Source organism: Gorilla gorilla, chromosome 13 (assembly GCF_029281585.2).
Source record: "Gorilla gorilla gorilla isolate KB3781 chromosome 13, NHGRI_mGorGor1-v2.1_pri, whole genome shotgun sequence".
NCBI lineage: Eukaryota > Metazoa > Chordata > Mammalia > Primates > Hominidae > Gorilla > Gorilla gorilla.
In genome coordinates, this window is record NC_073237.2 from 27,491,243 (window position 1) to 27,516,527 (window position 25,285).

Sequence of the window (25,285 nt, forward strand, 5' to 3'; positions counted from 1 at the left end):
TTTCTAGACATTAAAAAACTCAACTTTATTGAGATATAGTTTACATAAAATAAAATGTATAAATTTTAAGTATACAGGTCAATCAATTTTGACAAATACATACCCATGTAACCACCTCCAAAATCGAGATAAAGAAAATTTTCCTCATGCCCCTTCTTTCTTTCTTAGTATAAATCCACAGGCATTTGACAGCATATCCCCTGCTTCTTTCTGCTGAAGTCTCCTCAAAATTTCAGATAATTTATCTAACGAGATCAAGAAACCCTAACGACATGGCCCATATCCAGTCTATGGGTAGCACTCATGCATCCCTTGCTTATAAATGGGAAGCAATTGTCACTAAATTATACCTTTTTAAATGGTTGATTTTATTTTATGTGATGCCTCGATGGGAATATGTTTGTGTAGGGCCCTGGGAAGGTTTATGCTTGCTCTGAGTATAGGAGATAGGGCCCAAAGTAAAATTCTTAGGTTCCATCTTCTTTTCCCTTCCCCATACTGTCTCTTGTCACCCCCTCTACATATGCTTGTCTGGATTAAAACTTGCAAGAGATGGTGGGAGGCAGGCCTGAGGTTGCTTTTTTTTTCTTTTTCTTGAAATGCTGCAACTCTGGCAGATATCTGGGGGCTCTTTCCTTACCGCTCCTTGCCTTTCTGGGAATAGCCTTCTGGACAATTAAGAGGCTTAGTCCCTAGTAAGAATGAAGGAGCAGGTTTATGCTGGTTTCCCAGGGACTCTAATTCTTCCTAAGTTGCATGAGTACGAGGGAGGAAGAGCACTGACTGCCTCCTTTGGAATTTCCCTAGGGCCTCTATCTTTTTCAAAAAAAGGGTGTTTCTCTTGGACATCCTGGGCTTCACTATCTTGCCGGAAGTGATGAGGGCCCCAAAGCCTTGTTTATGGGAGAATGCATAGGCAGAACGTCGCGTGCTTGAGTGTTTCAGTTTGGTCCGGACTGGGGACTGCCGTGGAAGTCTCCTGCACTCTTGAATTCTGTCAAAAACCTATAGCCAGAGCATGGGGGATAGGGTTTTCACCCACAGAGGCAAAAGCAAAAGAAGGTCATGAATTATATCTGGGTAGCTTTTCTGTTCCACTTACTTTGTCCATGCTGATAGGCCAGAATAGTGGTTTAAGAAATTGGTGCCCAATCACAGGCAACATACAGAGGACCACACTGAGGAAAATGCTCAGCAGCATTTGCGGCTGGTTCAGAGAATTCCTGACCACACCTGTAAACAGTGAGCCAGGAGGGGAAAGGCTGAAACAGAGCCTGGAGGACCGGGGTGGGACCAGGGGTAGGAGTTACCAGCCAGAACGTAGACACCTCTCTAGTCCAAAGAAGGAAGTTATTGACTTGGAGTTAGTTTAGGCTCCTGAGAAATAATTAAATACAAAAGAATTGTAGTTGGGTCCTTTGTGCAGCCAAAGTCACTGTGAATCCATGTGCCTCTCTCTCCCTCTAAAGGCAGGGCAGGGTAGGGCAGGATAGGAGAGCAGGGGTAAGTTATGAGGGAATCCTAGAGCACTGGCTTGCATCCAAAAATGGGAAAGAAAGCTTTGGAGGAGGAAAAAACAAAAAAATAAAAACAAAAAAGGTAAAAAAATAAAATTAAATTAAAAAAAGAAAAAAAAAGATTTGAAGGAGAAAAATGAGTTAGTGGCCTGACAAAAGGTGAGAGACAGCCAGGTGCGGTGGCTCACGCTTGTAATCCCAGCACTTTGGGAGCCCCAGGCCGGCAGATTGCTTGAGGCCGGGAGTTTGAGGCCACCCTGGCCAACATGGCAAAAGCACGTCTCTACCACAAATACAAAAAAATTAGCAGTGCATGGTGGTGCACAACTGTAGTCCCAGCTAGTGGGGAGGCTGAGGCACGAGAATCGCTTAAACCCAGGAGGCAGAGGTTGCAGTGAGCCAAGATTGCACCACTGCACTCCAGCCGAGGCGACAGAGGTAGAGCAACAGAGTCTCAAAAAAAAAAAAATAAAAACAAAAAGATGGGAGCCAACTACATCTACATATCTACTCTCTATATTTTGTCTTCAGCAAAGTGGAGATGAGAGAGAGGGAAAAATTATGGGAGACAACAAGGCAATATGCCACTGCATAAAGGACATTGAACTGGAACCAGGAAACCTAGATTTAAGTCCTTTAATTAAAAAAAAGCCCTCCGGTGTCTAAAATGGCTCTAAAAATTGTTGCATTGCCTACCTCTTAGGATGCTGATAAGTAGCAAATCTCATAAGACATTTGAAAATACCTTGGAAACTCAAATAAGGTAACTTATTTCCCTAGCTACATTTTGAGCCCTTTTAGGGCAGAGACCATGTCTTATTTATATCTCTAGCCTAGCACATAGTAATGGCTTCTCGGTAAACGTTTATTAAATAAATATACCTGGTTCCCCACCCTCCGCCCACTGGGCAGGGCCTTACCTAGGAATTGGAAGACATCAGGGAATACTAGGCACAAGCCATCGCTGTACAGGAGGAATGACACCCAAAAGTAGAAACCCAGGCTACCCCAGATGACGACATGGTTTATCGTTGTCCAGTAGGTTGTCCTCAGGGCGATCTGAAAAGTACCCTCTTATGGGACCTGTAACCTGGGACCTGTCAGCTACCTCCCCCCTCCAATTATGTAATGAAGGTTGCTCCCTTCCCACACTCCCTCCCTCTATTCCTCCCACTCTTTCAGAGAGGCCCCCACCCAATCCCCTTACCCCCACCGCCACTGGCCACACCTGCATTGTGACCACCCAGATCAAGGAGGTCTGCACCACCAGGGAGAAGGACTGGTAGTCGGAGATGTCCTTCCCATCATTTCGTTCTGCATTGTAAAGAGCCCCCATGGGGACAAAGAACAACACGAAGGAACTGTAGATCCCATGCATTAAACACTTCACAAATTCTTTCTTGTTGAAATAGAGGTTGTGCAGGCCTGGCTCATACAGCTCTGGGAAATGGAGGCTCCATGTCTCATTCACATCCTGGAAGCACCAGAGGGTAAGGAGGGAGGCTCAGGGTCTCTCCATAGAAGGTCCCATCTCCATCAGAGTAGAGGCTTCTCCCCTCACCAGGTCTGCTGCCAGGCTGCCTAGGAGCTTCCTTATGGGTTACTGGAGAAGTGGAACCAGAGAACACAGCAGTGACCACAGACCCTTCCTGAAGTCCTACTCTCTAGGCAAGGATCTGGGTAGCGGAAGGAAGCTGGGAGAAGTTCGGGATGCTGGGAAGGACTTGGAGGGAGTTAGAATTAGGGAGTTATGAAAGGGAGCAACTAGGCTTGTGGGTAGCTGGGAGGGAGGACTGGAGCTTGAGATGGGGGAGGCAGCTGGGACATAAGTCCCCAGGTGTCTAAGAGTTCTTTCAGTTGAGATGGAGTCTTGCTCTATCACCCAGTCTGGAGTGCAGTGGCACCATCTCGGCTTATTGCAACCTCTACTTCTCAGGTTCAAGCAATTCTCTTGTCTCAGCCTCCTGAGTAGCTGGGATTACAGGTGTGTGCCACCACACCCGGCTAATTTTTATATTTTTAGTAGAGATGGGGTTTCGCCATGTTGGCCAAGCTGGTCTCAAACTCCTGACCTCAAATGATCCACCTGCCTTGGCCTCCCAAAGTGCTGGGGTTACAGGTGTGAGCCACTGTGCCCGGCCATAGTTGAATATTCTTTATGCCAAAAGTCAATATGGGAGAAAGCAACATCAATGGGGACCAGTTAGTCTTTTTGAGGTATTCATGTTCTGTGAGGTTTCTCCCACTCCCATAGCTACTGGTGAACTGAAGGTGAAAAAATTACTCAAAGTGGATGTCATTGGATCATCTTCATCTCCTAACTCTGAAACTTTGGATACAAAGCTTGGGGCTGGCTTCAGAGATGGATCCCTAGAATTAGGCCACTGAAGCTGGATGGACTGTTGAGTAATACAACCCACCCCTCTTGTTGTTCTGAGGTTAGCAGTTACTTCCTGGAGAATTTCCTTTAGAGCTATTTCCCATGGAGACCAAGAGCCATGATCCCATGATGTCCTATTTCAGCTACTTTATTCCTTTTTGGAGACTCATTTTCTACTCCATGTGCCCAGGACTAGAGGTTGGGGTAGAAGACAAGGGAGAGGTAGGGTCCCAGGACCCTCAATTTCTGACAGGGACAGACGGTATCCCTTAGTCTGGCTCCTTATGATATAAACTATCACACCCATACTCCCATGCCTGGCCTTCAGGACTCCCACCCAGGCCCTCCTGCATTGGCTTATCTCATCCTCATTATCGCTGAAGGAGTCTCTCCTTTTTGAAGTCCCATACGTTACCCAGTCCTACCCCAATAACTCTATTTTCTTTTCTTTATTTTTTCCATTCATATTCTGCTTATGTTATTTAATTTTTCCTTATTTTTCTATATATATTTTAATTACTTTTATATATACCCAATTTACTGTACAGCACAATTTCCATGTTTCTCTCTACAAAGATAAAATTGATACAGGAAAACTTGGCTAAAACTGAGGATTATTCTCTGTTGAGGAGGATTTTTTACTTTATCTCATGATACCTGTGTAGGTGATGAGCTCTTTTCCCCGCTCTGGAAATTATTCCCTTTACATTGGATTTTGTAGAGCCCAGCTCTTGCTGTATTCTTCATTCTTAGGGATATTCCTCAAGGGCCCAGGGGCTTCAACTCTGACCAGGGGCTTGCTGCTAGATCTTACCTGATCAAACAGACTCATGCACAGGACAGGGAGGGAAGTGTAGACCAGATTGTAGCATGTGATAAACCAGGTCTCATAAACTGTCTGGAAGAATACCAAGGAGATTTTGTAGGCTCCTCTCTTCTCTACAGTCCCAGCTCCACCTTCCAGGTCCAAGATAGCCACCTTCATCTCTCGACCCCTGCCCCCCCGCCCCACCCCCACACGCATTAACCTACAGCAGGAGAAACCTGACTGAGAATGTTGACCCCAGTCTCTACTTGATCCTACTTTATTAGAACCCTAGGTCCTAGGATAGAGTAAGGCCACACCAAGCTTTCAAGGTGGATCTGGACCAATCCCACCATAACCTATACAGCCCCGCACAGAAAGGACACAGAGTGATTGCTAGGGAATGCTAGCTGTACCCCTGCATTCCTAGGCAGGTAAACCTTTGTACTTTTTTTTTTTTTTTTTTGAGATGGAGTCTTGCTCTGTCACCCAGGCTGGAGTGCAGTGGTGTGATCTCAGCTCACTGTAACCTCTGCCTCCTGGGTTCAAGCAATTCTCCTGCCTCAGCCTCCAGAGTAGCTGGGACTACAGGCACCCACCACCACACCCAGCTAATTTTTGTATTTTTTGTAGAGACGGGGTTTTGCCATGTTGGACAGGCTGGTCTTGAACTTCTGCCCTCAGGTGATCCACCTGCCTCGGCCTCCCAAAGTGTTGGAATTACAGGTGTGAGCCACTTTGCCCAGTCTTTGGACTATTTACTTGCTTAGTGGCATTCAGTGGCTTCTGTAGCACTGCATACCGCCTAATATTGGCAAGCAGAATAGACCCAATGACCCTTCCCTGGCTGGACGCTCCATCCTGGGGCCTAGAGAGGGCTTTTTCTTTATTAGCCACAAGAGGTCAGCAGCAACACATGCATACACGTATGCCTCCCACAAAGCCGACTGGCTTTGCTAGGGCTTGGGAGAATACAAATCTGCTACTATTTGCTGACTGGCCTGTTATTCCTGGACTCTACGGCAACAAAAGTAGGACTCCCAAGATAATTGTTTCTGAGGTTGTTTCTCTTGGGAATCCTTGAGATGCTTCTGAAAAACTTCTCATAGGAAAAGGGACTCCTCTTAGAGCATCAAAATCCAGATGTTGCTTCTCCCCACTAAGGTGGGGGAGGTTTCACATTCAAATGTGGAATGAATTCATCAAAGTAACAATTGTGTGTGTGTTGGGGTCAGGAGTACAGGCTGTCTGAGTGGGGAAGGAGAAGCAAAGGGAAGCTGTATTTCCGAGTATGGCTATAGGTGAACGCCATATCTGGCCTATCTGGCATGACCCAGAGGCTCCTTGAGGCTTAGCCTGTTCCAAAAAGATGACTTTGGATGCTAAGAAAACTCCAAGATCCAGGAATTTGTTCCCACTACATATGTTTGGAAATTCTAAGTCTCAACATCAGTGAAAACAGCTTAAGGGAAAGTCTAACCCAGGTGTGGTGGCCACGCCTGTAATCCTAGCTACTTAGGAGGCTGAGGCATGATAATCACCTGAGCCTAGGAGGCGGAGGCTGCAGTGAGCTGAGATGGTGCCACTGCACTCCAGCCTGGGGGATGAAGCCAGACTCCGTGGGGAAAAAAAAAAAAAAAGACGAGCTGAGGGGAAAGAATCATATAAGGGGATATTCAGATATTAAGAAAGAGAGAATACAGGATTGACTGAGGTTCCTGAAGAAGTAGGAAGGGATGGAATCTAGAATATATAGATTAGTACTGAAGGAAAAAGTTATACTTCTTTTGAGACTGAAGGAAAGGAGGTAAAGGTGGGTTAAAATATATGTACAGAGGAGGATATTTAGCTGATAGTTTGGATTTTTCTCAGTAAAATAGAAGGCAGTATCATTTGCTACGTACTGGGGAGCCAGGAGAGTGTGGTAGAAGGTCTGAGAATGGTGATTGTTTAGAAAAGCTCATACAGAGAATAAAATATGAAGCCAATTACAAAATGGTGAAAAATTTGCCAAGTGGCACTGGGACAGAGGACAGTGGAGTCTCTGAATTTGTAATGGTTTTATGATCTCCAAAATAGTGCTTAACACTCTCAAATTAGAAACAGAGCAGGGTCAATGGTTTGGTTAATTCAAGGTTGAGATTTGTTCAGTGATTAAAGAGAAGAAAAGGAGAACTAGTAAGGTAGTGAGGATGCTTATGATCCCAGGGTACAGACAGGCAAGCTAGGAAAGGAAGTAAAGTCATAAGGAATTGATAGACCGGAGAAAAAGGAAAGCCAAGGGTTTATAAATCTCCATGAGATAAAAAAGCAGGAATACTTTTAAAAATCTCAAGTACGAGCCATGTACTGAGAATATGGAGGAATAAGGTTTGTGATCAAAGATTGTGAAAAGAAAGTTTATAATTCCACATTAGTACAACTCTGGACAATTACATGGTAACACGGAAATGGGTGATACAGATTTTTTTTTTTTTTTGTCCGAGAGATCATCTGAAGGATTCTTTCAGAGACCTGAAAGAGTCTACAGTGATAGGTCGTCCATAAGGATGACAATACCACCCAAAACAATAGCAGTGGTTGGGAGGGGAGGGAGAAGTTTCAAAGGCCTCAATGAATGGGGTGTAGAAGCCAGAAGCTTCCTAGATATCAACAACAAGAAGAGTTACAGATGAGTATAGCCAGAAGTCATAAGCATCACAGGAAGAAAGATTGTGTAGGAGAGAAAAACTAATGGTTAAACATGGCACAGGATAATGAGGGCAACACCTTTGGGCTTATAGTATCCAGAGTTTACGGTATGCAGAGTATGAGAGAGATGGAAGAAAAAGGAATGTTCTCAGGGAAAATCATGTTTCAATTAATGAAGGGATTGAGGCTATAGGTAAGTTTGTTTATAAGAGAACAAAGATTCCAGTGATTTAGTGAAAAATGTGTTATGGTCAATCAGTAGTGGACAGAAGGAGAGGAAAGAAACTCCAGGAGGGATTTACTCCCTAGAAGCTATAACTTTGCCTATATTGCCAAGGTCATTAGCCAAGCCCCTGGAAGATGATTTAAGGCAAATCACTGAATTTCCTTCCCCTTCCCAATCTCTTTGGATGTACAGGGGTAAGGCAACAGTTGAGAACTGGAGTCAGATGTTTGGTACATAAGTCAAGTGGCTCAGTTTGGAATTGGGTCTAGCAAGACAGAGATAAGGTGAGGAATACCCTGAAGGCAGCAGAAGAACCCCTGTGAAGGGACACTTAAAAACAAATCCATAAACAAAAGCTGGGTCCAATACTAGAGAAAACAGTAAAAATTAACCAGCTAGAGATAAGAAGAATGAATAGGAAGATATTTTTATAATTTTATAAAGACTGTTGAATATGTCACAAATCCTTAAGTTATAAAGGAAAATGACTGATAGATTTGATTACATGAATTAAACACTTCTACACAAAATATTATTTAACAAATTAAAAACCAAAAGACAAAATGGGAAAAATAATTGTAACATATGCACCAGACAAAGGAAGAGCTGGTATTTTTACTGTATAAAGAGCATTTTCAAATAAGAAAAAAAGGCCAAAGACTATGAATAGACAGTTCACAAAGTAAGTGTAAATGGGCAATAAAGAGATGATAAGGGGAAGAAAAATAAGCACATAAAAATGATTCAACCTAATTAGTCATCAAAAAAGGTAAATTAAATAATTAGATACCATTTTTCATCAATTAAATTTCAACAGATTAAAAATTGTTAATACCAGTTCTGACAAGCATATGGGGGAAAACAAAATGTCATATATTTTTGGTGGGATTATAAAGTTATGCGAATCTACCTGGAGGGCAAATGTGGCACTATTTAATGTATTAAAACGTGGCTACCTTTTGACCAACGAATTTTACTTCTAGGACTTTATTCTAAAGAAATAATTATCAGAAAAGTAAACAAAATGTATGTTCCATAATGATTACCAAAATGTCATTTGTAATCGCAAAGGAAAATGGAATAAAAATAAGAAATTAAATAAATTAAGGTACAGTGATACAACTGAATAGTAGACACCCATTCAAAATGATGATGTAGACCTAGACCTACCGACATGGAAAGATGACAACAATAATAGTGTCAAGTGAACAAAAGGAAACTGGAAATAGCATGCATACTACGATTTTATCTCCCCCATCTTCTAGATCTGGATGTACATATGTGTGTGTGTATACACATATGAAAAGCATAGGATATACTCCCCAACTTTACACTGGCTATCTAAATGGGATGGAATAATTTTAACTTTCTTCACCCATTTCTGTATTATTTAATTTTTTTTTACAATGAGCATGGATTATTTTTTAAAGAGAAAAAGCCAATAAAGCTATTTTTGTTTAAAAAGAACAGACTAAGATCTTCAGAATTAAACATAGGTCATTTATATAATGCTTTCTGATATTACGGGACCAGTAAAAGCTTTAATATTTCAGTGGCTAAGGGAGTCTCGATTTGTATTAAGGATGCTTCTCTGAAGCACAGCCTCACTCAGCTCCCACATGCATTTCCCATGGAGCTGTAATCACTCACCTCAGAGACCGTCACCCTCTGTCCATCCTTGTCATAAGTATCACCTGTTGGTAAGTGAACACAGCAGAGACTTGGCAAGGGTTTTAAAGGAGGGTTTGAATTTCTTTAAATTGTTGTTAAAAAATATACATATATATCACATAAAACTTGCCATTTTAACTATTTTAAATGTAAAATGCAATGACATTAATTGTATTCACAATGTTGTGCAACAATCACCACTATATATTTCCAACATTTTTTCAGCACCCCAAACAGAAACTTCCCATTTCTTCCCATCACCAGCCCCTAGTAACCTCTAGTCTATTTTTTGTCTCCATGAATTTGCCTATTCTAGATAGTTCACGTAAGTAGAATCATAAAATTTTTGTCTTTTTGTGTTTAGCTTACATCACTTAGCATAATGCTTTCAAGGTTCATCCATGTTGTAGCATGTATCAAATTTCATTTAATAAAAAAAATTTCATTACTTTTTATGGATGAGTCACATTCCATTGTATGTATATGCTGTACCACATTTTCTTTATCCATTCATCTGTGGATGGACATGTGGGTTATTTCTACCTCTGGACTTATGTGAATAATGTCACAATGAACATTGGTATACATGTATCCGAGTTCTTGTTTTCAAGTTTTGGGGGTATACACCTAGGAATCAAATTGCTGGGTCATATGGTGATTTAAAGGAGGGGCATTAAAAGCTTATTTATTCTGATTCCTTCATCCTAGACTCACAGTCAAGATGCCTGCCCCACAGTCTCCTCAGGCCACCTAGCTCCCAGTGCCCAGTAAGCTCCTTTCCCTAAGCCTGTGGTAAGAAGAGGTTTGCTTGGGCCTCAACTCTTCTCCCCTAAGTGAGAATAAGATGAAGCTAGAAGTTAGTCACTGGATCTGTGATAGACTTCACACCTCAGGAAGCGCTCCAATCATAAGAGTTACCCAGAAGAGATGTGGACATAGTTTTAGAGTGTTTGGGATTCTTGACCAGTGGATGACAGACCGAATCGGGGTAGAAGACATGTCTGATGCCAAGCATGGAAACACTCATGGTCCTTTTCAACTTTACCCAGTATATGGTCAGGTCAGAGAATTAAGAGGCTCACCCAAATCAGCTCATCCAAAAATAAGCCTTCAGAGTTTATATAAGTGAAAAATTGTTTGACATGGTTACCAAACAAATAATAGGAAATATAGGAAATAATAGGAAATATTAGAGTGCTCTAGTCTTTTTTTTTTTCTTTTTTAGACAGGAGTTTCACTCTTGTCACCCAGGCTGGAGTGCAGTGGCGTGACCTTGGCTCACTGCAACCTCCACCTCCCGGATTCAAGTAATTCTCCCATCTCAGCCTCCCAAGTAGCTGGGATTACAGGCATGTGCCACCATGCCTGGCTAATATTTTTGTATTTTTTGTTGAAATGGGGTTTCACCATGTTGGCCAGGCTCGTCTAGAGCTCCTGACCTCAGGTGATCCGCCTGCCTCAGCCTCCCAAAGTATTGAAATTACAGGCGTGAGCCAACGCACCCGGCCTAGCTTTTTTTTAATTCAAAAATTTCAATTATTTATTGATATGAAATTTACTTAATTAACATATAATTATCCATTTTAATGTGTACAATTTAGAGGCATTTAGTGCATTTACAATGTGCAACTACCACCTCTCTCAAGTTTCTAAACTTTTTCGTCACCCCAGAAAGATTATTCCATGTGTTCTAGTTTTTTAGATGTGATTACCTTCCTCTGTTAGCTAGGACACTGGGTACAACTCTTCACACACATGAGGACTTAACTCTATCACAAAAACAAGCTTATGCTTAAGGCATAAGATAAATAAGGGATTGGGCCTGGGAGACACTGATCAAACTCTGACTACCCTTTGATGGTTTCTCTCAATAATATTTATTGCTCTAAAGGGGAATCAAGAAATTAGCAGCTTCAGTAATACATTGACTGCTCCATTTAATTTATTTTTAATTTCATTATTAATTGACAAATAATAATTGTATATATTTATGGATACAAAGTGATGTTTTCATATCCGTATATACCATGGCATGATTATATCAAGCTAACTAACATATTTATCACCTTGCATACTTATTTTTTTGTAGTGAGAACATTTAAAACTTTTAGTTAATTTTGAAATATGCAATACATTATTATTAACTAGGATCAACATGCTGTGCAATGGATCTTAAAGACTTATTCCTCCCGCCTAACTGAAGCTTTGTACCCTTTGACCAACATCCATCTGATTTAAAATGGGAGTGAACTGAGTATATAGACATTGGGGACTCCTTGAGGACAGAGACTAAGTCTTGCACATCTCGGTATTCTCAATGCCCAACACAACAGATTGTACCTATAAGATGCTAAATAAATGCTTTTTGGTTAGAACTGTTTGGGCTGGGTGGTCTTTGCTTAGAGAATAGAGACAGTTGTGAGAATAGGAGGTAAATGTGAATTCCAGAGGCTTACAGATTTAGAGCTAGATTAGTCTTGAAAACAATTTGCAAAGTAAAAATTTCCCAGGACTTGGGGAAAGCAGGAAGACATGCATACCATAAAGCTTCCCATTAATAGAACATTTGTTGAAAATCATAATATTCTGAGTCAGAGTCCCTGTTTTGTCAGAGAACACATATTTGACTTGGCCAAGCTCCTCAGTAAGGGTGGTAGTACGAGCCTGTGCTGGTGTGTTCCTTGGTGCATAAAACATCTTCCGATCCCAGTTCATATATAAACTGTTGCCCAATCTTATTATTTCAACACTAAGGAGAAAGCAGAAAAAGAATGGTTCTGCGTCAGAACAGGACAAGCAAATGTATCATCCTGGTTTCTTTCTTAGCAGGGCTAAGCATCTGAAAATCAGAGTGTCTTCCTTGGGATTCTGCCCTTCTGAAGGACCCTTCCCACCAGCCCATGGTAATGCTGACTTTGGCCATTATCACTCAAGGCTTTACCACCTGGACCCAGATATACTTGATTAACTTTTTTGAGTCATACCTGGCTTTTATTCTTTTTTTTTTCCATAATGTATCCAGGAAAAGTTAAATTTTGGAATTTCTGCAGTAATGCAAGGTGTGATAGAGTAACAGTTAACTTATAAAAGGCTGTGTTGGCCCAATTGGAGTATTATTGCTCCTGTCACATGGGGAAGACAGAGAAACTTGACACACTCAGAGTTTATTTCAGAAGAAGGAAAGAAGCTATGAAAATCAGGAATAGTTTATGGGCTGACCCTCTGATAAATTTCCAGGCAGAGCCAGCCTGCCTGTGGTGTGTCTCCTCCCACAACAACCTCTTCTCATTTTATATGAGTTTTCCCTATTGCCTTTGTCATACTCCTCTTCTGCTCCAAATAGCGTCCATTATAGATTCTTTATGGCTAACAAGCATGTTCATTTTAAAACATGAAGACTTTTAAGGGGTCTCCTTCTTTTCATTCATACTTAATGTGTGTTAGTCTGCTTTATTATAAGAGTGATTATTAGTAATCCCTGTCTGAGACAGCTGCACTGACAGATGGGGATTTTTTCCTTTGAGGTGAGGAAGAAGGTGCTCAGGTCCTCATCACTGACTCATTACTGATAATCTCTATGCCTGGAGTTGGGACTCCTCCCATCCTTTACCATATCAGCCACCATAGCAATCTCTCTAAACCTTAGCACATAGGAGATACTCAATAAATATTACTAAATAAGGTAATCTAGTTACATAGGGTCCTTTTTTTTAATTGCCAAAAAGCCCCGGTACAGGGTTTAAAAGCCTGGAAAGGAGGAAACTAAAATGTGTTTGGGTGTGTGTATGTGTAAGGAAATGCAGAACCTAGAAAAGGATGATCAGAGTAGGGTAAATACTTTTTTCAGCTATTTCAAATTTTCATCCAAGGTGCTTATGAAAAACAGGAAGGGAAACCCTTCCTCTTCTCTTCCACTACTTTTAGGAATTGAACTTAGGTCACAATTACACCTATCTACCATCTGTCACACTGTTTGTGTGGGAAAATGGATTCTGAATTCTGATTAATTGACTTACAAGTGAATGTGTGGACCTATCTCATTGGTAAACTATGGGCTGCCTGGCCTATCTTCCTGGGGAAACTACCCATGCTTTAAGCATCACCAAATTTGTGTGTATGTTTTCTAGTTATTTCATGTGTTTGTATGTCTTATTCATCCACTTACTTTATAAGTTATTTGAGGGCAGGGATAATTGTCTTTTTGTATAAACCACATAGTGTCTTCCTAGCACAGTATTCTGGACATGGAAGGCATTTATGCAATCTCTAGATATATCTCAGAGCATTTTGTACACCACCTACTGTGGAGAGTGAGGGGTTAAAGAGCACAAGTGTATGCTTTTTAAAAGTTCACAGTCTGGTTGGGGAATTAAGTAGACAGTATGAAGTCAGCTCCTCCCCCACACCCCAAAGTGATCAAAGAAGCCTACCTGACATAGAGGGAAATGGGCACCATGGTATTGAGAATAATGAAGTAGGATCAGAATATGAGGATGGCAGAGACAGCTGATGAAGAGACATATTTTTCCCATGGCAGAAAAATCTGGAAGTGGTAGCCTTTCTTGTTCTGCCTAATGCCATGCCCAACTGCTAGGACAAAATACATGATGCCTAAAACCAGGAAAATCTATAAATGAAAAAAAAAAGAACTAAATGAATATTTTATCCAACATATGTGCTGCTTCAATTCTACAGTCTAGAGCCTTATCTCTCAAAAAGCGTTCCTCTCCTAGGAGGGTAGGGAGGCCCTATAGTTCACAGTCTCTAGGCAGCAGTACATAGGACAGAAAAGAAAGTCCAGCAGAAGCCCTCCTTGGGATTTTCAAGGGAGATAATAGTAATGAAACATAGTAATAACTGACTAAGTGCTAGGTACTATGCTAAGTATTTATACATATTATTTAATATTTACAATAATCCTCTTTTAATAATAGATGAGGAACTTAAGAGTGAGAAGGAATTTTGTCTAAAGTCACTTAGCTACTGAGTAGAAGAAACAGGTTTTGAACCAGTTCCAGAACCCAAGCACTTAATTATTCCATTATTGAAGCTGCTTTAACAGAAGTCTAAAATGTGTGGGGCTTAGCAGTTAGGGGGTGGGTGATAAGGAAACTGATATAAAAGGCTGAAAATATGGTAGTCATGTTAACATTAAATAATTTGATAAAACTGAAAGGTAGACCATATGCCTACTGAACCTGCAGCTCTAAGAGAAGTGATTAAAAAGAATCAAAATATCATTGTGTATTGGCTACCTTTGACAGGTATTAAAAGAAAGAGTTGGTTGGGTGCAGTCACTCATGCCTGCCATCCCAGGATTTTGGAAAGACCAGACAGGAGGATTGCTTGGGGCCAGGAATTTGAGACCAGCCTGGGCAACATACTGAGACCTCATCTGTACTAAAAACATTTTTTTAAAGTTAAACTAGGGGAAGAGTTAGCCAATTTGTAGGCAGAAATAAGAAGGTACAGAAATTTGGGGCATCAAAGAACTACGACTTCTAGACACTAAACAGGAAGAGATAAGATTGAGACCTTAAGCAAAAAAGGCCCAATAATTGTTTTCAACTGAATAAAGTGACTCAGCCTTCGTGCAAAGTTCAGGTTAAAGGTGATACCTTCTTACCCATGACTATTATTCTGCATAGCCTCAACTTTCTTGCCAGTAAGTTGAGAGAGAAGGGCATGGAGGGGCAAGGAAGCAAAGAAATAGGATAAACTCAAAAACTACGTCTAGGAAAGAATTTTCAGGGGCAGGAGGTTACTGATACATGAAACTAATTGGAAGCAAACAGATGAGAAGCCTTATGGGTTTTGGAGGAATGGTATTACTAGGTAACAATGAGCCTGGTCTAAAAAAGCCTGTGACTGTTTGGAAATCCTTAAAACCACACTGGGCAGGAAGCAGGCTATAAAAACTGCAGTCCCTAAGAAGAGCATACTCCCCAACATCCACTTCAGGGTTGGTCAGCAAGGATAAACAATGAGGGAAAACTTCTCAGGAGTGGGGCCAGAAATCACTGAAAGCAATGAATAAAGGAGATCCTCTCACATCTCCAGACCAAGAGGAACTTCATTTAGATCTGATGGAGAGGACTGTGCATCAGTGAGAGATCTTGGACTCTGAGTTGGATGCAGTGACTGGGTAGGATTTGGGGGAGAGGATGAGGGTGTTCCATATGTGGGAGGAAAAGTGAAGTGGTATGATGATCAGAAGGGTAGATTGTGGCAGTGATAATGATATGTATTCATTAAATTCTATTTTCTTTTCCTTCTGAGCACATATCTAGAGCACATTTCCCAAGCTCTCTTGCAGTTATATGGGTCATGTAACTCTGTTCTAGCCAATGCAATGTTGGTGGAAGTGATTATGCTACTTACATGCTTGGCTCTAAAAATCTATTATGTGTGGCCGGGTGCAGCAGCTCACTCCCGTAATCCCAACACTTTGGGAGGCCGAGGCGGGCGGATCATGAGGTCAAGAGATTGAGACCATCCTGGCCAACACGGTGAAACCCCATCTCTACTAAAAATACAAAAATTAGCGGGGTGTGGTGGCACACACCTGTAGTCCCAGCTACTCAGTCCTCAAGGCTGAGGCAGGAGAATCGCTTGAACCCAGGTGGCAGAAGTTGCAGTGATCCAAGATCGCTCCACTGCACTCCAGCCTGGGCAACAGAGCGAGACTCCGTCTCAAAAAAAAAAAAAAAAGAAAAGAAAAAAAATCATGTGTGAGTCTTCCTATTCTCTCTTCTTCCCCATTTGCTGGTTGAATGCAGGGAATCCAGTAGAAGATCCTGAAATCCAAGAGGTTGGTGGGGCCATTAGCTAGAAAGAGTGTTCTTGAGTTATTGGTGGAGCAAGCTGCCCTTCCCCACAACAACCTTCATTGTATTGTCACATGTCACTGAGATTTTAAGGCTGTTTTTTTATTTTGGTTATCTTACTTTGACTAATACAACTATACTACTCATAGTTCCAGATTAATCTGATGCCCTCTATTTTTGATTATTTAACATTTAATTATTAACACACATAAAGACATATGCAGAAATCACAGATATATGTTGATGAATTTTCCCAAAGTAATCACACTAATGGAACAAATACCCAGAACAAATAAATTGAATATTCTCAGCACCCAGAAACCACCCTATGTCCCCTTTCAGTCACTATCCCCCTAAAATCGCACATATTTAAAGTATACAACTATATACTAGACATACACACACACGCATACACACACATATCTGTGAAACCATCACCATACTCAAGTTAATGAAATATTCATTATTCCTAGGTTTCTCGTGCCCCTTTGTAATTCCTCCTTCCCACCTTCCCACTTCTCCCTTCCCCTGGTCCTCAGGCAACCACTAATCTGCTTTCTGACACTTTAGAATATTTGAAATTTTTAGATTTCATACAAATGGCATCATATAGTATGTACTCTTTTTTTCTGGCTTCTTCTACTTAGCATAATGACTTTGGGATTCATCCATGTTTTTGCATCTATCAATTGTTAATTTTTTTAATACTGAGTAGTGTTCTATTGTACTGATATTGCACAATCTGTGTACTAATTTTTCTTTTATTGAACATTTGGGTTGTTTCCAGTTTTTGGCTATTGTAAACAAGGCTGTATGGAACATCTGTGTACAAGTCTTTGCGTGGACATAAGCTTTCATTTCCTTTGTACATATCTAGGAGTAGAATCACTGGATCCCATAGAAAATTTATCTTTAACTTTTTAAGAAACTGCCAAATGTTTTCCAAAGTTATTATGCCATTTTACATTCCTACCAGCACTATATGTCCACCTGCCTCTAGAGACAACATGATGTTATTGAACCACCTCAAAGTCTACCCAACGGTCTTTACATCTACCCAACAGTCTTCACATCTGTGACCTTGGTCACAAAGTATGGCTGGCTCAAAGCAACCCATCCCCATTGCTAGATAATGGGAGGTTTCATCTTTGTGCTACTGATGGGAAGGTCTTTGAAGACAAGACTAGAAAAGTAGGAGGAACAGGTCTAACTGGGACCATTCCCAGAAATGGATATTTTAAATTATTTTTTATTATGGAAAATTTAAAACACCAATTAAAGTATATAAATAGGACAACAAACCCCCATGCACCCGTGTACCCCTCACCCAGCTTCAACAATTGTCAATTCATAGCCAGTCTAATTTCATCCAAACCTCCTCTTCCCCTGCCTTCTCAGAATAAATCTGTCACATTATGCAATTTCATCTGTAAATAGTTTAATATATAGTTCTAAATGGTTAAGATCTTATTTTAAAACACAATCAAAACCAGTATCACTTAAAAATTAACACTAAACGCTTAATATCATTCAGTATCAAAAACTGGTATTTGAGAGTTGAGTGAGGGGCCGGGGAACAACAAAACAAAGGAGAATTGGGATAAAACACATAAAATCTGCTTTTATTCCTAGCCCAGTCCAGATTCACACTGAGTAGCTCAGCTCTTTGTGATGAGGGTTTCTCTGGGGCCATGCAATCTTTCCTTCTCAATCTTATTCCCACTTCTTGTCTTTCTCTTCAATTAATCATGTGAAAACAAAGCTATTCTCATGGTTCAGATAAAGCCTCAGTGAATTATTGATCTGAGTTTGAGTTCTACTGCTCAAACTAAGCCACCAGAAAGGAAGACCACTTCTTATCAGCCCAAGCCCCAGAAAGCAGGGCTACCCCAACAGCCTGAATCCTGAAGGTGTAGGGCACAGTGTTTTCTTTCTTCATTGCTAGAGCTTTTCCTGCCATCATGAGGCCTTCAAAGCCCTGGCAGATGTTCTACATATCTTTTTATTGTGATAGGGTTTTTTGGTACTTAGTCTTTAAAGCTTCACTTTACTTCCTTTCCATAAGGAGAAAGAAACAAGAAATCATTAGTTTGTTTGGTTATTGCTACAGACCCTAGAGATTACTTAATACCAGAGCTAGTCAGACCAAAGAAGCACAGACAGCCTCCCATTTAGCAAAAAGTGGCTTCAATAAAGAGTGAAATAAATAATTTTGTCACTCTTGACAAAACTGACCAAAATCAAGGCCACTGGTCTCATAAAGGTGCTCCCTGGCCTCAGGCAGCCTGTCAAAAGAAAGCACTCCTTGGGCTTTTGGCCCTTCACATCTGTGTTTTACATTGTGCCTTACCCCAGAAGGAGATCCTGGATCTCTGGCACCATTTCAATTTCATGCACTTTGCTCATTTGTCTCACAAATACACTCCTAGTTAACAGATCATGATTTAGAAGGCATTGTCACTGGGAGTTCTGGTCACTGGGGAGAGAGAAGGGATCTAACCCCCAGCTCAGCTGTGGGCTCATCAGGAAGGAGCTTTGCTAAACGTGCTTCCTGCGTCTGCCAGATTTTCTTCTAAGAGGCATTTCCAAAAAATGGGGGAAAATGAAGTGTTTAAATCAGGAAGGATTTCTGGTTCAGTTTACTTCAAGAAATGGAAGTGTTTTACATATGACTAATTGACAATGTCCTGGCACAAATACCACAGAAACAAAACTGCTGAGCTGATAAGAACCTAGCTAATTCAATAACATTTCTTCATTTAATAATTCAATAGAGATTTACTAAGCACTACTTTGTGCAAGGCACTTCCAAAAATATGAAGATGAATATGGTGTAATTTCTACTGTAGAGGCTCATAATCTGGTGGCTAAGACATTCATTCATTTTTTTCACTCACTCAACAAATAATAATGAAGCTCCCGTTATATGTCAAGGATCGTTCCAGGGACTTAGGGACACAGTGGTGAAAAAAGACAACATCCTTGTGGAGAGAGGTAGACAACAAACAAGAAATGAAAAAAATACCATTTAGTGATAAATGCTGTGAGGGAAATAAAACAGGTTAATAGAATAGAGGGTCTTGATGGGGGTGTTAGAGACCTTTTACCTGAAAAGGTAGCATCAAATGATGAAAAAGAAGCAAGCCATGCAAAGACTTGGGGGCAGACATTGCCAGCGAGGGTAAAGGTCCTAGGGTAGGAACAAGTTTGCTCTCTTACTTGACTTGCAGTTTTCCTGGGTACAGATTTCTAGGTCAAAATATTTTTCACTAAGAACTTTGAAGGTATGACCCTACTGGTTTCTAGGACCCAATGGTGCTTTTGAGAAATCCGATACCAATCTGCTTCTCATTTTTGTTAATATCTTATTTTTATCTCTGTAAGAATTTTAAAGGGATTTCTCTTCTCTGTAACTAAACCTTTCTAGTTTGATCCTCTGTTTAAAAACAAATTATTTCTCTAATATTTTCTGTCTCTGTGTCTTTTTGTTTTATGGTCCAGGAGAGATTTTAATCCTTTAATGGGTTTTAAAAAAATATTAGCAATCCCATTTTTGATTTCCCAAATTCTATTTTGTTGTTGTTCTTAGATATTTTTCTTCTTTCCCCATTTTAAAGCAACCTATTCTTATTTTATATATGTAATTGTTTCTTTTCTCTGAGAATAGTCATAAAAATGTTTTAAAGTTCTTTTCTTTTCTCTTCCCTGAAATATAATTTGTTTATTCTAGGTTCAGGTATTTTTTTTTTAAGATGGGATATTGCTATGTTGCCCAGGGTAGAGTGCAGTGGCTGTTCTCAGGTGCAGTAATGGTGCACTACAGCCTTGAACTCATGGGCTCAAGTGATCCTCTTGCCTTAGCCTCCTAAGTAGCTGGGAACCACACCCAGCTTCCAGGGTCAGTTACTCTATTTGTTCATCCTCATCCACCTTTTTATGCTACTTGTTTCCCTCTAGTCCACTTAAAAATATAAGTAAAATAATAGTTTGATTATTATAGGTTGCTGGAGTAGATTTCATTTCTTTTGGTTAATTTTGTTTTCCTAACAGGCCACTCCCCTGAATGGGAAACCATGAGTTCTCTGTTGGAAGAAATAATACGTTTTTTTAACAAATTTCACCCTAGGATGTACAAGAAACTTGCAGGCAAACTCAAGCCCCCCAAATTTAAAATTAAGTGGGTTTTACTCTAAGTGCTGACACTCACATTTACAAGCCTTAGTTCTCTGCAGGTAGGTTGTTAAATTTCTTTCAAAAGCAGTTCTTTTGTTTGGGACTGGTTATTAATCCTTTGTCAGATGGACAGTTTGCAGATATTTTCTCCCATTCTGTGGGTTGTCTCTTCACTTTGCTAATTGTTTCTTTTGCTGTGCAGAAGATTTTAAACTTAATGTGATCCCATTTTGTCAATTTTTGCTTTGGTTGCCTGTGTGCTGGGATTATAAGGAGCTCAAATAACTCTACAGGAAAAAACCTAATAGTCCAATTTAACAACGGACAAAAGATCTGAATAGATACTTCTCAAAAGAAGACATACAGATGGCAAACAGGTATATGACAAGGTGCTCAACATCACTGATCATCAGAGAAATGCAAATCAAAACTACAATGAAGCCAGGCATGGTGGCTGATTTCTTATTGCTCAACGTCCTTTTCTTTCTAGTTTAAGGACTCTCTTCAGCATTTTTTTGTAGGACAAGTGTGATGTTAATGAAACTGCTCAACTTTTGTTTGTCTGTAAAAATCTTTCTTTTTCCTTCATGTTTGAAAGATATTTTTACTAGATATACTAGCCTAGGTAAAGTTTTTTCCCCTTCAGCATTTTAAATATGTCATGCCACTCTCTCCTGTTAGATATGAGTTCTAAATTTCTTTTCAGAGAATTAATATGTCAGTATATTCAGTTATTTGCCTTCTACTTTTAAACTTCCTCGTAAAGCAACCTTTTTCGATTACCTACTCCACCCTGACTCATTCCAATTATCTATTCCACGCTGACTCATTCTGATCACTTGCTCCACCCGAAATCATTCCAATTACCTGCTACCTGCTCTGCCCTGACTCCTGCCAAAGCACTCACCCCATCATTCTCTTTAGCCAATTGGAATTAGTTTAGCCTGTGCGGTCTAACCCTAGCCAATAGGGGAACAACACAGCAGCAGGGGCCACATGAGCCAGGGGTAAGAACCCCTTCCCCTCCCTTGTCCAAGTGTGCGCTCACCATTGTTCCATCTGTAAGGGTGCACCCTTCTATATAGAAGTAACTTGCCTTGCTGAGAATTAAAAAGAAAATTTTATATTTGAGTGCTATTTCTTTTGTGGCACCCAAACTTTATATATAACAATTTGGGGGGCTCGTCCAGGATTACATTCCCCTCCAGGACTGTCTCTGGTTCTCTCTCGTGAGGAGATGCACCCGGCCCTATTGTGGCGGCCTCAGGGGTGAGAAATCAAGACCCACCCAGTGTGAGGAGTAACCTGAGCTCTTAACAACACGAGGGGTCAGGGAGAGGGGGTACTGGCCAGCAACCTAGCTTAAAGGATCCTCACATACTGCAGTGATGACTCTGCACAGACCAAGGAAGGAGATGCCATGGGAGCCCGTAAAGTACTTCCTTGGTGGTCAAATTCTGGAGGGCTAAATGTGTGTGTGCGTGAATGATCACCAACAACCCTGCTTGTGGTGTTATTCATGTGGATGGTGACAAGTCCTACTGCTCGATGGAGTGAGTGGGTCCTCTCTGCAGTTCCACAGCTACCTCATATGGCTTAGGGCGGATCCTGCCATAGGATTTATACTGGCATGCCAACACTAAGAAGGGCCTGATTCTACCTTGGGGGAGCAGCCAGAGAGGGCAGCATGAGTAGGAAGTGTGCAAAGGACCTTCAGAGGGGGAAAAGGGGAGAAACAGATCAACCTTCCAGGACAGGCAAGACACCCCTGGTTTGAGGGATTGAGCCTTCCAGGACAGGCAACAAACCCCCTAGTTTGAGGGGTTGAGCCTTCCAGGGCAAGCAAGGCAAGATGCCCCCTGGTTTGAGGGGTTGAGCCTTCCAGGACAGGCAAGACACCCCCTGGCTTGAGGGGTTGAGCCTTCCAGGACAGGCAAGGTGAGACATCCCTGGTGTTGAGGGGTTGAGCCTTCTGCTAATTTCAAGGGTTGAACCTGACACAACCCCCGCCCCCGCTGCCCTTTCCTTTCTTCTTGGGGGAAGAGAGAGTAGCTCCACTCCCATAGGTCCCTACCCTAGAGGAAGAGAGAGAGAGACAGAGAGAGACAGACAGAGAGGAGAGCGAGATAGAGACAGACAGGAGAGAGGGAAAGAGAGGCAGAGACAGAGAGAGAGGGAAAGAGGCGGTGGGGGGGAAGAGAGGCAGAGAGAGAGACACAGAGGGGAAAGAGGCAGAGAGAGAGGGGAAAGAGAAGTGTGTGTGGGGGAAGAGGCAGAGAGAGAGGGGAAAGAGAGGCAGAGAGAGAGGGGAAAGAGGCAGAGAGACAAGGAGGGAGTCAGAGAGAGAAAGAGAGAAAGTCAGAGAAAGAAAAATAGAAATAGTAAAGAAAAAAACAGTGTACCCTATTCCTTTAAAAGCCAGGGTAAATTAAAAACCTATAGTTGATAATTGAAGGTCTTCTCTGTGACCCTATAACACTCCAATACCACCTCTTTGTCAGTGTAAACAAGGGTGTAGCCCGAAAGCACTGAGGCCACTGACAATCTGAAGCCTTCCTATCAAAAATCCTTAACCCAGTAACCCGCAGATGGCCCAAATGCACTCAATCTATAGCGGCAACTGCTTTACTAACAGAAGAAAGTAGAAAAATAACTTTTAGAGGAAACCTCATTGTGAGCACACCTCACCAGTTCAGAACTATCCTAAGTCAAAAAGCAAAAAGGTAGCTTACTAAAAAATCTTAAAGTATAAGGCTATTCTGTTAGAAAAAGATGATTTATCATGAACCACTGAAAATTTCCTTAACCCAGCAGGTTTCCTAACCGGGGATTTAAATCTTAATTACCATACAAAGGTCCGACCAGACCTAGGAGGAACCCCCTTCAGGACAGGACGATAGATGGTTCCTCCCAGTTGATTGAGGGGAAAAAAAAAAAACAAACGACAGTGGGTATTCAGTAATTGATAGGGAAACTCTTGTAGAAGCAGAGTTAGGAAAATTTCCTAATAACTGGTCTGCTCAAACCTGCAAGCTGTTTGCACTCAGCCAAGCCTTGACGTACTCACAGACCAGGAAGGAACCATCTATACCAATTCTAAGTTAATTTAGACTAAACAAGGTCTTATTAACAGCAAAGGATAATTGAAATCCCAAACTTAGAAGGTTTTCGACAAAAGTAAAGTTTGCTAAAAGTTATCAATGTAACATGTATTATCCTAACTTCTAATCTTATGACCTTAGGCAGTCCAGTCCACAGACATGAAGCAAGTTCACTTTAGAAAAGAATGGTTATCATCTTTAGGAAAATTAAAAAAGGAAAAAGAAAAAAAGGGGGGGAGAGTTTATGTAAAAAGAATGCTATATGGTAAATTCTTGTCCTAAAATAAATTAACTAATTGTTTTTTTAAAAAAAGGGATGTTTGCAACAAGTCAGAAAGTTGAGCCGGGCGCGGTGGCTCACGCCTGTAATCCCAGCACTTTGGGAGGCCGAGGCGGGCGGATCACAAGGTCAGGAGATCGAGACCACCCTGGCTAACATGGTGAAACCCCGTCTCTACTAAAAATACAAAAAATTAGCTGGGCGTGGTGGCGGGCACCTGTAGTCCCAGCTACTTGTGAGGCTGAGGCAGGAGAATGGTGTGAACCTGGGAGGTGGAGCTTGCAGTGAGCAGAGATCGCGCCACTGCACTCCAGCCTGGGCGACAGAGCGAGACTCCGTCTCAAAAAAAAAAAAGAAAGAAAGTTGAGGCATGTCGAAGAATTATCTGTGAAAGTTGTGTGAAAAAAAGGTTATAAAAGGAAATTTATGCAAGAAATGTTGTATAATTTAAAAGTAATTAGGCCTCCTAAATGTACAACTATTGAAGAAACAGTTTATGTGCAAGGTGTGTAAGGAAAGTAAAATATACTTTTGGTAACAAGATTATAAGGAGGCATAAGAATGTGAATTTTTACCTACATTAAAAGGTGAAAAACATATATATATTTTGTTTTAAAGGTCTAAGCAAGTTTTAAAATGTTAATTGTAAAGGAAATTCTGTATGTAAACATATTAGCTAAAGTTAAAGAGGTATCCAGTTTTTCTGTGAACTAGACATTAAAATAAAAGCACAACAGGTTTTTCTAAAGCACTAACCTGCTCCTTAACAAAAATTATAAAAAAGGTTAAAAAGAGTCTATAAAATCTTACCTTATGGTCAGACATTAAAAATTGGATAAATATGTCTACAAGGTTTTATTAAAATTAAGTTTAACATTAATAACACACTAATATAAAGGTGAAATTTAGCTTATCTGGTATAAAAATCATACAGGAAGCATTGTTAAATATAAAATGGTGTTTGGCATTCTTTGGTCTAAAAACTAATAAAAATAGGTGCTAAAGGAAATTTCTCAGTAAGAAGGCACCAAAGACTATAAAGTCCACTGCTGATGTCCCCACATTTAAAACAAAAGGTCAATTTCTTAGAAATTATATACTTGGTTTATCTTCCCTCAAAACTAAAAGTCTTTTAGCACAGGTACCACCCCTAGAATTTCCAGTAAACCAGCACCAGCCTGAAGATCACGTTCTCATCAAAAAGTGGAAAGAAGGAAAACTCGAGCCAGCATGGGAAGGACCCTACCTTGTGCTGCTAACCACCGAGACTGCTGTTCATATAGTGAAAAAGGGATGGACTCATCACACACGAGTCAAAGCGCCACCCCCTCCAGTGTCCTGGGCCACAATCCCAGGGGAAAACCCTACCAAACTAAAGCTAAGAAAAATTTAACTCTTTCATCTATTCCATTACTTTTTCTTCTTTCCTCGCTCTATTGCTGACCATCCAGTTATTAACATAACCAAGTCAATTTCACCTCAAACTACTGCATTTAATGCTTGCCCTGTTATACCCTGTGGGGACTTGCCAAGTCAAAGACAGCTCTCTATTTCAGAAAAGTACCTCTGTCCCTCCTGACTCTCCTCAGAACGGGCATTAGTAAATTGGGACCA

The 25,285-nt window shown here is 40.9% G+C and overlaps 1 protein-coding gene across 1 annotated transcript in view; it reads right to left on the bottom strand.

Annotated features, from left to right (window-relative positions):
* LOC101142420 (phospholipid-transporting ATPase FetA-like) overlaps positions 1–25,285 on the bottom strand; it is a 72,174-nt gene continuing 46,889 nt past the window's right edge. The window contains 7 exon segments of the mRNA XM_063696947.1: positions 1–1,005; positions 2,438–2,576; positions 2,746–2,991; positions 4,712–4,795; positions 9,270–9,313; positions 11,831–12,039; positions 13,721–13,917. Coding sequence (XP_063553017.1) covers positions 998–1,005; positions 2,438–2,576; positions 2,746–2,991; positions 4,712–4,795; positions 9,270–9,313; positions 11,831–12,039; positions 13,721–13,917 — 927 coding nt within the window. The 3' untranslated portion in view covers positions 1–997.